At 44.5% G+C, this 13076-nt stretch overlaps 2 protein-coding genes across 8 annotated transcripts in view; one reads left to right on the top strand and one right to left on the bottom strand.

Annotated features, from left to right (window-relative positions):
* The window catches only part of CUTA (cutA divalent cation tolerance homolog), a 53324-nt gene extending 46886 nt beyond the window's left edge, over positions 1–6438 (bottom strand). Inside the window, exon 1 of the mRNA XM_073598189.1 lies at positions 6388–6438. Within this exon, the coding sequence (XP_073454290.1) occupies positions 6388–6423 (36 nt within the window). The 5' untranslated portion in view covers positions 6424–6438. The remainder of the gene's footprint in view (positions 1–6387) is intronic.
* SYNGAP1 (synaptic Ras GTPase activating protein 1) overlaps positions 5971–13076 on the top strand; it is a 487176-nt gene continuing 480070 nt past the window's right edge. For 4 of the 7 annotated variants that reach the window (XM_073598187.1, XM_073598179.1, XM_073598178.1 and 1 more), the window contains exon 1: positions 5973–6474. In XM_073598187.1, coding sequence (XP_073454288.1) covers positions 6453–6474 — 22 coding nt within the window. In that variant the 5' untranslated portion in view covers positions 5973–6452. Of the gene's footprint in view, positions 6475–13076 lie in introns of all 7 variants that reach the window. The other 3 variants (XM_073598175.1, XM_073598174.1, XM_073598176.1) reach the window with 3 other exon arrangements.

The raw sequence follows: 13076 nt of genomic DNA, 5'->3' as shown, positions 1-13076 counted from the left end.
AAAGGTGCCTATCTATCTATCTATCTTATGATGTATACTTCATACTTTTGGTAAAATGTATAATACACCCTGTGTTTTAGATATATACCGTATTTACAATTTTCTCTATATTGTATTATGTCTGAGGGATGTATACCGGGTGTACACACATATGTACTGCACATGTTATCTCATCAAAGGTCTATACCTGCACATTTCACACATATATTTGGATATTGCACTATATACACAGCTATGGATAAGACTGTAATATATTATCTGTTTATAATATATGTTTATATAGTGCCAACACTCTACATATATATATATAGTACAGTCACATCAGTCCCTGCCCTCAAGGAGCTGACAATCCAAGGTCCCCAAGCCCTGGGTTCACACCAGTGCGATTCGTCATGCGATTTGACATTTTAAAAATCGCATGACAAGTCGCACCCCATTGCCTGCAATGGAACCCGTTCAAACCATTGCGACTCAGAAAAGATTCCTGCATGACGTTTATGCGATTTCATTGCGACTTGCAGGCTGCATCCAAGGTGAAAATCGCACTGATCTGCGGCTTTGAAATCGCGCTGAAGTGACGCGATTTCAAAAGTTGCACTGGTGTGAACCAGGGCTTACTCACATTTTTATATATATATGTCTTTGGAGAGCGGGAGGAAGCTGGAATGTCCAATTTCCTCCCACACTTCACAACCCAAGGGATAATGTGCAAACTCCATGCAGGTAGTGTTTGGCGTCCCTAGTGCTGCAAGGCAGGAGTGCTAACCACTGAGCCACTGTGCTGCCCATATAGTAATAATGGGATTGGTTTACTAAAACTGAAAAGTGAAAAGTCTGGTACAACTCTGCATAGAAACCAATCAGCTTCCAGGTTTTATTGTCAAAGCTTAAAGTGATTGTAAAGATTTTTTTTTGAAATAACAAACATGTCATACTTGCTCTGCTCTGTGCAAAACCCTTGCCGATCCTCCTTTTCTGGGGTGCCCCGGCGGCTCTCCTGGCTCCTCCTCCTCATCGGGTGCCCCCACGGAGAGCCGATTTCCATGGGGGCACCCCGTGCGGGCGCGCTCACGAGTCCCGCTGCTGCGTCTACTGACACAGACAGCAGGACTCGGCCCGGCTCCCGTTTCACTGGATTTGGTTGACAGCAGCAGGAGCCAGTGGCTCCCGCTGCTATCAGTCTATTCCAATGAGGACCCGAGACAGCGGATGGAGCGTTGGGTTCGGGTTCAGTTGCGATCGGGTTCAGGTAAGAAAAAGGGGGGCTTTGGGGGCAGCTGTAGCACAGAAGTTTTTTTCACCTTTATGTATAGAATGAATTAAGGTGAAAAACCTGGAGACTTTACAACCCCTTTAATTGAACAAGCTGAAGGCTGGCTCTGTCGCAAAATCGCTTTGCATTTTTGCCACGTTTTAGATGCATTTCGGGTGCATTGTCTGACTGCCTGCACATGTGAAAAATGGTCATGGGACTCAAAAATGCAAAACGCAGTACGTTTTTGGTGCATTTTTTGCCACGTTTTCCGAACATATCAATGGGGAGCTGCGTTTTTTGGTGCAGTTTTGGAAGCTGCACTAGAGATGCAGCATGCAGGACTTTTCAGAACACACACCGCACCCGCAGCACAGTGGTGTGAAGATTCCCATAGGATTTAAAGTTAAATATTTTTTTGTGTGTTTTTTCTTGCAAGTTGGAAAGGCATCAGTGTGAAAGGGTCCGAAGTTAGAAGCTGATTGGTTACTATGCAGAGCTGCACCAGTTTTAGCAATTTCTCCCCTACATTGTAGGCTGATATATGTGAAATGTAAGGTATCTGTTCAGTTGTATCTGACTCTCGGTGGTTCCATGGGCACCATGTCTGATATGCTTGAGAACCTCTTCCAAAGAATTTTCTTTGTAAATTTTTTTCTAATTTTATTTTAGTCTCCTCTCACCTTGTCCATTGGGTTGTCCTAAAAACCTAATCCCACCCAGCGACTCCACCTCTGCTTGCCAGGTCTTGCTTCACCATCTTTTTGTTTACACCAGGGATCTCCAAACTTCCTAAACAAAGGGCCAGTTTACTGTCCTTCAGACTTTAGATTGGCCGGTCTGTGCCCATTGGTAGTAGATAATGTCCTGGCATCCAGTGGGAGTAAACAATGGCCTATCTTTGGTGTCAGTGGGAGGAATAGTGCTCCATTGTTGGTGTCAATGGAATTAATTCTGCGCCATCATTGGTGTCAATGGAAGGAATTCTGTGCCATGGTGTCAATGAAAGGAATTCTGTGCCATGGTGTCAATGAAAGGAATTCTGCCCCATTGTTGGTGTCATTGTAAGGAATTCTACCTCATCATTGGTGTCACTGGATGGAATTCTGCCTCATTGTTGGTGTCTATGGAAGGAATTCTGCGCCATTATTGGTGTCAATGGAACAAATTTTGCCCCATTGTTGGTGTCAATGGAAGGAATTCTTCCCCATTGTTGGTGTCAGTGGATGGAATTCTACCTCATCATTGGTGTCAGTGGAAGGAATTCTGCTTCATTGTTGGTGTCAGTGGAAGGAATTCTGCCCCATTGCTGGTGTCAGTGGAAGGAATTCTGCCCCATTGTTGGTGTCAGTGGAAGGAATTCTGCCCCATTGTTGGTGTCAATGGAAGGAATTCTGCGCCATCATTGGTGTCAATGGAAGGAATTCTGCGCCATCATTGGTGTCAATGGAAGGAATTTTGCGCCATCATTGGTGTCAATGGAAGGAATTCTGCTCCATCATTGGTGTCAATGGAAGGAATTTTGCGCCATCATTGGTGTCAATGGAAGGAATTTTGCCCCATTGTTGGTGTCAATGGAAGGAATTCTTCCCCATTGTTGGTGTCAGTGGATGGAATTCTACCTCATCATTGGTGTCAGTGGATGGAATTCTGCCTCATTGTTGGTGTCAGTGGAAGGAATTCTGCCTCATTGTTGGTGTCAGTGGAAGGAATTCTGCCCCATTGTTGGTGTCAGTGGAAGGAATTCTGCGCCATCATTGGTGTCAATGGAAGGAATTTTGCACCATCATTGATGTCAGTGGAAGGAATTCTGCCTCATTGTTGGTGTCAGTGGAAGGAATTCTGCCTCATTGTTGGTGTCAGTGGAAGGAATTCTGCCCCATTGTTGGTGTCAGTGGAAGGAATTCTGCCCCATTGTTGGTGTCAGTGGAAGGAATTCTGCGCCATCATTGGTGTCAATGGAAGGAATTTTGCACCATCATTGATGTCAGTGGAAGGAATTCTGCCCCATTGTTGGTGTCAGTGGAAGGAATTCTGCCCCATTGTTGGTGTCAGTGGAAGGAATTCTGCCTCATTGTTGGTGTCAGTGGGAGGAATAGTGCCCCAAGGTCCAAATAAAAGCAAGCAATAGATTGCATTCGGCCCCAGGACCGCAGTTTGAAGACTGCTGGTTTACACCATCTGGAGCCAATGACCTCCTCTGGGTTCTTGCAGCCGCCCCCCCTGATGACATGATCGATGTGTGGTATTATTTTTTTTGCATATTTTGAATCGCCCTTGTGGGGGTTGGCGAAATATTGGGGGTCTAAACCGATACCCAAAAGAAAGAATGGAGGAATTTGTGTCCTCAATCTCTTTCTCTGCAGCTTCAGCTGCGGAGTAAATCAACAGGAAGCTCCTTTGTACAGAGGCTCCCTGTTCATTCACAAACGGAAGCATTGAAAGCACAGGGGGTTTGGTTTCAGTAAGGCTGGATTCACACCTAGGCATTTTTGGTGCTTTTTGCATTTTGCAGATTTGCACTACAGTCCATTCAACATGGTTTCCTATGGAACACGTTCTGTAGTGCAAATCTGCAAAATGCAAAAAGCACTAAAAATGCCATAGGTGTGAATCCAGCCTAATTGTGCCCACTCTTGCCGCAAATTCCGCAATGACATCCTCTGCGTGACTTTGGCCCTACCTGCTTACGACTTCTTTAACAGAAGTCAATGCAATTCGAGCCGAAGTCGGACCAAAAGTAGTGCAGAAACCTTTTTCTAAGTCGGAGCAACTCGAGTCGCTCCAATTAGAACGGTTTCATTGCACTAAATGGGGTGCGACTTCTCATGAGACACGTACTCCCAAAATCCGAGCGCATGTCGCACCCGTGTGAACCGAGCCTTGGCATTCCTGGCAGGGCTCTGATTCCCCCCTCTGTATTGAATTGTGTTGTAATTGTACTGTCTGCCCTAATGTTGTAAAGCGCTGCGTAAACTGTCAGCGCTATATAAATTCTATATTATAATAATAATAATAATAATTCCTAGCAAGCTGGGAATGTAACTTTTTTGAAACCGTTAAATCGATGGGTTTAGTTCCACTTTAAGTCCTTCAAGGGGCCATTAACATTGGTGTGGTAATCCATATTAAATCATGCGTCAGCGTGAACTGCATTAGGGCAGCCCCTTGAAATCAATGGGCGTTTTCGATGCACCAAAACATCCCAAAAATTGTACGCCCCGATTTTTTAAAGCGCTGCGCAAACTGTTGACGCTACCCTGTTTCCCCCAAAATAAGATCTAGTGTGATTGTCAGTGATGGCTGCAATATAAGCCCTACCCCCCAAATAAGCCCTACCCTGTTTCCCCCGAAAATCAGCCCTAGCCTGAAAATAAGACCTACAAGGACTTTAACTAGGGCTTATTTGGGGGGTAGGGCTTATATTGCAGCCATCACCGACAATCACGCTAGGTCTTATTTTCGGGGAAACAGGGTATATAAACCCTGTATAATCAGGGCTTTTTTTTCAGGGGGAACTTGGTGGAACTCAGTTCCACCACCTCTGGCTCAGACCCTTTGGTGCCTGCTCACCACAATCACTTGAAGTCTGGTTTCTGTGTTTACAAGTGACGGCTCTGCACTCTGTATGTAATGCAATCCTGGTATTTAATGCCCCTTTAAGACCCTCCTACTGTTTGTGAAATATGACCACACCCACTATTGGATGTGATTTGGAGGGTGTGTGTTTTGGGAAGTGGTTGAGTTCCAGCACCTATTGTTTAAGAAAAAAAGCCCTGTGTATAATAATAATAATAATAATTGTTTGGACGCAACGCGTAATGGTGTGTTGACATGCACCACAAAACATGTGCGTTGAGGAGCTATTCAAAATAGGTGCCACCACAATGCAGCAGCACATATAACATCCATTGCAGCGCGCTGCGCTAACGCATGCATTCCAGCAACGCATAGACGAAAATCGGGCCGAAGACTTCGAAATTTGGTGCGAAGCATTAAATTGTTCGGTCGTTGGCACTGCACTATGCAGATGAGACTTTTTTTTTTTTTTTACGCAAGTACGGACGGGCTGTGAATTTCTCCGCTGCCGCCGTCCCACGTTTGCTGACTGATCACTTATCGACCTTGTAGTTCCAGGAATTGGAGGAAAGTGCCAAGCGGCAGACGGTGCCGTGTAAGGGAGATCATTGCAGTGTGGGTCTATGGGAAGTTGCATAAGTATGGCGAGTAGTTGGCAGCGGCGTTGGCCAAGGGAGTGACAGGTGCAGAGTCTGGGGTCAAGCTTTTATTAGGACAGGTGGATGATACTTAGTTCTCAGTTGGGGGGGGGATGGATTGCCAGCTCTTTGACTCAGCCGAGCGAAAAGCGAATGGCCGCAGACAGCGGTGGCTCGTTTCCATTCAGACTTCTGTTCCTTCATGCTCCCTCCTCTTTCCTTCCTCTGGACCCGTTCTACCTCCATCGTCTCTCCTCCTCCTCTATCTGATGCAGCATCTCATTCTGAGCATCCTTCCCCTCCTCCTCCTCCTCCTCCTCCTCCTCCTCCTCCGGCTCTCTCTCTCTCTCTCTCTCTCTCTCTCTCTCTCTCTCTCTCGCTCTCCATCTCCCGTTTCCCTCCTCCTCCCCCTTCTTCTCTTTACATTTCCAGCTGCAAAACCTGACGGCCTGGGTTTTTTTTTTTTTGTTTTTTTTTTGTTTTTTTTTTAGACAATTTCTCCTCCCCTCTCCCCCCTTATCTCTCCCTCGTCTTTTTCTTCTTTTCCCCCCATTTAGGTTCCTTTTGGGTTTTTTTTTTCTTATTTTAATTGGACACCCCTTTTATTTTCATTTGCACTCTATCTCTGCTTGTAATTGTAAATAGATCTACCCCGAGCCCATTCCCGCACCTCGCTACTTACTCTCATCTCTGGCTTTCTCTCTCTCTCCCTCGCGCTTCCGCTCCATTGCACCTTTACAGTACATGGATTTATATATGCATTTATTTAATATATCTTTTGCCTGTTAACCTTATTACCACCCTCTCCATCTCCCTGTCGCTTGCAATCCATCCATCTCTCTGTCTCCATCTCTCTCTCCTCTCTCTCTCTCTCCCCTGCAGTGAACCCTCCTCTCCCAATGTGATTAGATCCTTTACCTCCTCCCGGTGTCTCTTCTCCGGGAGACTTTCCATGCTCAGATTTCCGTCTTAGCCGTGGAACGATGTTCTATGCTCCCTTCAGAGGTAAATCTTTTTCCCCGCTTGTCTATGTTACCCCCCCCCCCCCCTTTGATCCAAGCTTCCCCAAACCCTTTCCGAAAACTCCACCGTGGCTCTGGAGTTGCCTTCCGTCCCATTTTGTGGTCCTTCCCCAACCTCCGTTACTCAAATTTGTCTCGTTCCCTTTCTAAAACTTTGTGTGTCTCTCTTGCTCGGTGCCTAGTGATGGTTGTTGTCCCTGTGTTTGTGGCCGGCTGTGCAGTGTGTGTCTAACTTTGTGTGCTGTGTTGTAGCGTTACTTTGTTCTGTACCATTCTGTGATCTTGAAGTATTAATGATGATAGTTAATTAGATGTCTTTAGAGATGATTAAAGGAAAATTTTTAATGAATGTATTTTATAAAACAGGTGTTGCTCCTGGCATGCCCTGCTGCTGGGGGGGGGGGGGGGTTGCTGAGACTTGGAGTTCCTCAGCTGCTGCAGGTTGCCCCATGTGTAGCATCTCAACCAGGGTTCCATGGAGTGCTAGGGTTCCTCCAGAGGTTGCTAGGGGTTCCCTGAACAATGAGTAATTTCTGACGCTTAGATATGTAACCATTGACAACAGTGATCTGTTTAGCTATCTGTAAGGGGAGCTTTCTTCCCACTGATCACCAATGTATGGGACATTCTTCCCACTGACCACCAATGTATGGGATATTTCTCCCACTGACCACCAATGTATGGGACCTTCTTCCCACTGATCACCAATGTATGGGACCTTCTTCCCACTGACCACCAATGTATGGGACCTTCTTCCCACTGACCACCAATGTATGGGACCTTCTTCCCACTGACCACCAATGTATGGGACCTTCTTCCCACTGACCACCAATGTATGGGACCTTCTTCCCACTGACCACCAATGTATTAGACCTTCTTCCCACTGACCACCAATGTATGGGACCTTCTTCCCACTGACCACCAATGTATTAGACCTTCTTCCCACTGACCACCAATGTATGGGACCTTCTTCCCACTGACCACCAATGTATGGGACATTCTTCCCACTGACCACCAATTAATGGGACATTGTTCCCACTGACCACCAATGTATGGGACATTTCTCACACTGACCTTCAATGTATGGGACATTTCTCCCGCTGACCACCAATGTATGGGACATTTCTCCCCATGACCACCAATGTATGGGGCATGCTTCCCACTGACCACTAATGTAAGGGTCATTCTTCTCATTGGCTACCAATTTATGGGATATTCTTCCCACTGACCACCAGTGTAAGGGGCATTCTTCTCTATGATCACCAATGTATGGGACATTCTTATCCATGATCACCAATGTAAAGGGCATTCTTCTCCATGATCACTAATGTATGGGACATGCTTGTCAATGATCACCAATGTAGGTGGCATTCTTTTCACTGATCACCAATGTAAGGAGAATTCTTATCATGGATCACCAATGTAAGGAGTATTCTTATTAATGATCACCAATGTAGGGAGCATTCTTATCAATGATCAGCAATGTAAGGGGCATCCTTCTCCATGATCACCAATTTATGGGACATTCTTCCCACTGACCAACAATGTAAGGCCCATTCTTCTCATTGACCACAGATGTATGGGACATTTTTACCACTGACCACCAATGTGAGGGGCATTCTTCCCATTGACCACCAATATAAGGTGCATTCTTATCACTGACTACCAAAGTAAGGGCATTCTTCTCCATGATCACCAATATAAGGGGAATTCTTATCAATGATCACCAATGTAAGGGGCATTCTTCTCCATGGTCACCAATGTACTGTATGGACATTCTTCCCACTGACCACCAATATAAGGGGCATTCTTCTCAATGACCATTAAGGTAAGGAGCAATATTCAGACTTACCATCACACTAATGTACCATAAGCTATAGATATAGTATTTATTGGCATGGGGTTCCCTGAAACTTGAAAGCTGTTTTTAAGGGTTCCTCCATGTTAAGGAGTTTGAGGAAGGCTAATTTAAATTGTCTCTGAAAAAATCTTCAAGATTTGGATGGATCTCCAGGATCCAGGTAGCCGGTGCTCCTAAATATAGGAGGTTGTCTAAACTTTTTGAACCTTTGATATCATTGTTGAAGAAATGACATTTGCTCTGGTTCTCTCTGTCTTCAGAAAATAAAACTCATCTGTCCGTGATTCTTGACTGTCCCCGGTTACCACTTTGGAAATAATTCTTATTCATATGCTTTTGGTTTGGGTTTTGGATGTTTTTCCAAGGTATTGCGGAATAGGCTGGTCTTGGCATTTAAAAGTTTGGTTATGCTCAAAGGGTTAGGATACGTTTGGGTGATGATAAGTTGAAGGTCATTGTGTAGCCTTAGGCTTCATGTACACAGGACGTTTTTACAACCTCTCCTAAACGATTTTTTTTTTTTTTTTTTTTTCAAATAGCCAAACATGAAAAAGCCTGTAAACGAAATGCAGTTAAACACGGGTTACCGCATTTACACGCGTTTACAAGCTGTTACAGGCATTTGGCGTTTCAAATGCCTCTGAACATCCGTCCTGAATGCATTTTTTTGCGTTCCAAAAAATGCTTCTAAACTCAACTGCCTAGAAACGACTATAAACGACCCTGTATACATGTACTGATAAGATAACATGGAGGAGAGTTCAGTTGCAGCTGAAAAAAATGCCCAACTGCTCCTAAACGTCTGTTTATCAGCAGTTGTGTACATGAAGCCTTAGGCCTCATGCACACGAGACGCTGGTGTAAACTCTACTGAACACAGGTTTTTAAAAGCTTAAACCGTAGTTTAGAAACGCCAGTTTTGCCGAGTTTGCATGCCGTGTTTAGAGAATGACATTTTGCAACCCAAATTTGGGGCCCCGTATCTTGGGGCCACTTAGTGGTAAGAACCCCAAATTTGGTGTGCCAACACAGTGGAACTAGCACTACAACATATCCAAATATGGGGTTCCTAGCATCAAGTGACCCTGGGATATGGGGCCCCAAATTCGGGTCGCAAAATGTCAAGCACTTTTCTGCAGCAGAGAATGACATTTTGTGACCCGAATTTCTTGGGGCCACTTTATGCTAGGAACCCCAAATTTGGATATGTTATAGTGTTAGTCCAACTGTGTTAGCACTCTAAATTTGGGGTTCCTAGCACTAAGTGACCCCGGGATATGGGGCCCCAAAATCAGGTCGCAAAATGTCAAGCACGTTTCTGCAGCAGAGAATGACATTTTGTGACCCGAATTTGGGGCCCAATATCTTGGGGCCACTTTATGCTAGAAACCCCAAATTTGGATATGTTATAGGGTTAGTCCAACTGTGTTAGCACACTAAATTTGGGGTTCCTAGCACTAAGTGACCCTGGGATATGGGGCCCCAAAATTGGGTCGCAAAATGTCAAGCACTTTTCTGCAGCAGAGAATGACATTTTGTGACCTGACTCTGGGGCCCCATATCTTGAGGCCACTTGGTGCTAGGAACCCCAACTTTGGATATGTTGTACTAGTGCTAGTTGCACTGTGTTTGCATACCAAATTTGGGGTTCCTAGCACCAAGTGGCCCCGAGATATGGGGCCCAAAAGTCGGGTTGTAAAAAACACTTATAAACGCAAACACGGCTAAACACGGTACCGGAGTTTAGCTGCGTTTAGCCGCATTTGGTGTCTGAACCCATTTTTTTGCTTCCGGAAAAACGAGGTTAAACGCAACTGCCTAAAAACGCCAAAAAACGAGACTGTGTACATGGACACATAGGATAACATTGAATGGGTTCAGGGGCAGTTGAAAAAAAGTGTCCAACTGCCTCTGAACACGAGTTTAACAGCGGCTTGTGTGCATGAGGCCTAAAGGTAAAGTTTAATGTTTTTATATATATATATATATATATATATATATATATATATATATATATATATATATATATAATATTTTTTTTTTAATTAAAAATGGTTTGTTTTCATTACATACCTTATTTTATACCCAGTGATGTCATCACTGGATCTCTGTGTTTCTCTATGCTCTGCAGGTAGATCATGGCTGGTGGGAGGAGTTGGCAGGGTGCTGTACATAGCTTCTTTTTTTTCGAAAATCTGTTTATTCTTTTTAACTGTAACAAAAAACACAATTGCAAAAACCTACTTACGTAGCTTCTTGAAAACATCACAGCACCCTGCCTCAGTACTCCCATCAATGTAAGTAGTGGGAGGAGTTATGCAAATATTTAAATGCCTTGCTGGGTAGATGTCAGTCTGGAGGAGTGGGTGTTCTTAGACAGGCTGTATTTGCATGCAGACCACCCTGGGTAATGATGCTGAGCCTCCATGAGTGAAAGAACTGAAAGCCAATAAATGAAAGGGGTGGGCCTGGGACAGGAAGGCTGCGGAGAAAAGAGCCCACAGGGTGGATTTGATTTAAATCATCATTTTTAAAGAGCAACTGTCATCTCTGTCCCGCAGCTGATCCTTCTCTGACCCGCTGTTGACTCACCGACAGTCCCAGCAGCGGTCTCAAACTGGCGGCCCTCCAGCTGTTGTGGAACTACAAGTCCCATCATGCCTCTGCATGAGGGCATGGGCGTCATGCTTGTAACTGTCAGCCTTGCAATGCCTCATGGGACTTGTAGTTTCGCAACAGCTGGAGGGCTGCCAGTTTGAGACCCCTGCTTAAAGTGGTGTTCCACCCAAAAAAAAAAATGCATGAAAATTCCTAAAAAAAAATAAAAAAAAACATTTGGAAATTTTTTTTTTTTTACTCACCTCTAAATGCCTGTTGCTAGGGGGTCCCTCGTAGTCTGCCTCTTCCAGTGCCTGGGCTGGTGACATCACTTCCCCTCGGCACAGGAAGGGCTCAGCTCTGCTCCCTCCCTCCTGTCAATCATTTGGGACCCATTACAGGTCCCAGGTGACTGAGCGGCCAATCACGGCGCGCAGCGCCGCTCGCGCATGCGCAGTGGGTGCCCGGCTGTGAAGCCACAGTCCGGCGCCCACAGTTGCAATGCCGGCGCCGCCTAACGGAGGGGGAGACGAGCGGGGCTTCGATCCCCCGCATCGCTGGATCCAGGGACAGGTAAGTGTCCAATTTAAAGTCAGCAGCTGCAGTATTTGTAGCTGCTGACTTTTAATTTTTTTTTTTTTTTAATGGGCCCTCCTCTTTAATGGTACAGCTGGTGATGTGGCAGTGACACAACAAGGTGAGGGACGTGATGGCAGCAGGTGAGAGGGGATGCCCGCTAACAAGCACTGCCATGATGGATCTGAAATGACAGGTGCTCTTTAAATGTAAGGACTTATTATTGCTGGTAGTTAAAATGTTTAATATTTGCAAACAAAATGAAAGGTTTCCTATTTAGAATAATAAGCTGTCAGGTTAGTAAAACAGCGATATCAGAACTGATTCAATCATACAGTTTGTAGTGTACATAGATTTTCAAAACAATGGGATAAAGGTATATTCCTGAACTTTGTTTTATCTCCTGGTTACTGTGAAATTGTGTGAATGCATCAATGCAGTGCATGTTATCTCAGCTTTCAGAGCTTTGGATTCATTTAATGAGTTTACCAAAAATGTAACTATTGCAGAATATACAGCCTCATGCTACATAACTAAGCTCCATTTAATGCTGAATAAACTAGATTATTACTGTATATTAAATAGAAAACTATCTTTTATTAAAATAAATTTGATACAAAAAAATAAAAGAAAATCTGATTTAAATAAAAAAAAAAAAAAAATCAGATTTTTAATTTTTGTTTAACCGCTTCAGCCCCGGAAGAATTTACCCCCTTCCTGACCAGAGCACTTTTTGCGATTCGGCACTGCGTCGCTTTAACTGACAATTGCGCGGTCGTGCCACGTAGCTCTCAAACAAAATTGATGTCCTTTTTTTCCCACAAATAGAGCTTTCTTTTGGTGGTATTTGATCACCTCTGCGATTTTTTGCGCTATAAACAAAATAAGAGCGACAATTTTGAAAAAAACGCATTATTTTTTACTTTTTGCTATAATAAATATCCCCCAAAAATTTATCAAAAAACATTTTTTTCCCTCAGTTTAGGCCGATACGTATTCTTCTACATATTTTTGGTAAAAAAAAATCGCAATAAGCGTTTATTGATTGGTTTGCGCAAAAGTAATAGCGTCTACAAAATAGGGGATAGTTTTATGGCATTTTTATTAATAATTTTTTTTTTACTAGTTTTGGCGGCGATCAGCGATTTTTATTGTGACTGCGACGTTATGGCGGACATTTTTGACACATTTTTGGGACCATTGTCATTTATACAGCAATCAGTGCTATAAAAATGCACTGATTCCTGTGTAAATGACACTGGCAGTGAAGGGGTTAACCACTAGGGGGCGGGGAGGGGTTAAGTCAGTACTAGGGAGGTGTTTCTAACTGTAGGGGGGAGGGGCTGTGTTTGTCACTACACTGATCTCTCCTCCGATGACAGGGAGCAGAGATCCAGTGACACTGTCACTAGGCAGAACAGGGAGATGCTGTTTACATCAGCATCTCCCCGTTCCTGCTCTCCGTGAGACGATCGCGGGTATCCCCACGGCGTTCGAGTCCGCGGGACCCGTGACCCGACTCACGGAGCTCCCGGCCGGCGCGCGCACGC

Source organism: Aquarana catesbeiana, linkage group LG09, assembly GCF_042186555.1.
Source record: "Aquarana catesbeiana isolate 2022-GZ linkage group LG09, ASM4218655v1, whole genome shotgun sequence".
Lineage (NCBI taxonomy): Eukaryota > Metazoa > Chordata > Amphibia > Anura > Ranidae > Aquarana > Aquarana catesbeiana.
Note: the sequence above shows the minus strand (reverse complement) of the source record. Positions and strands in the feature narration are given on the sequence as shown.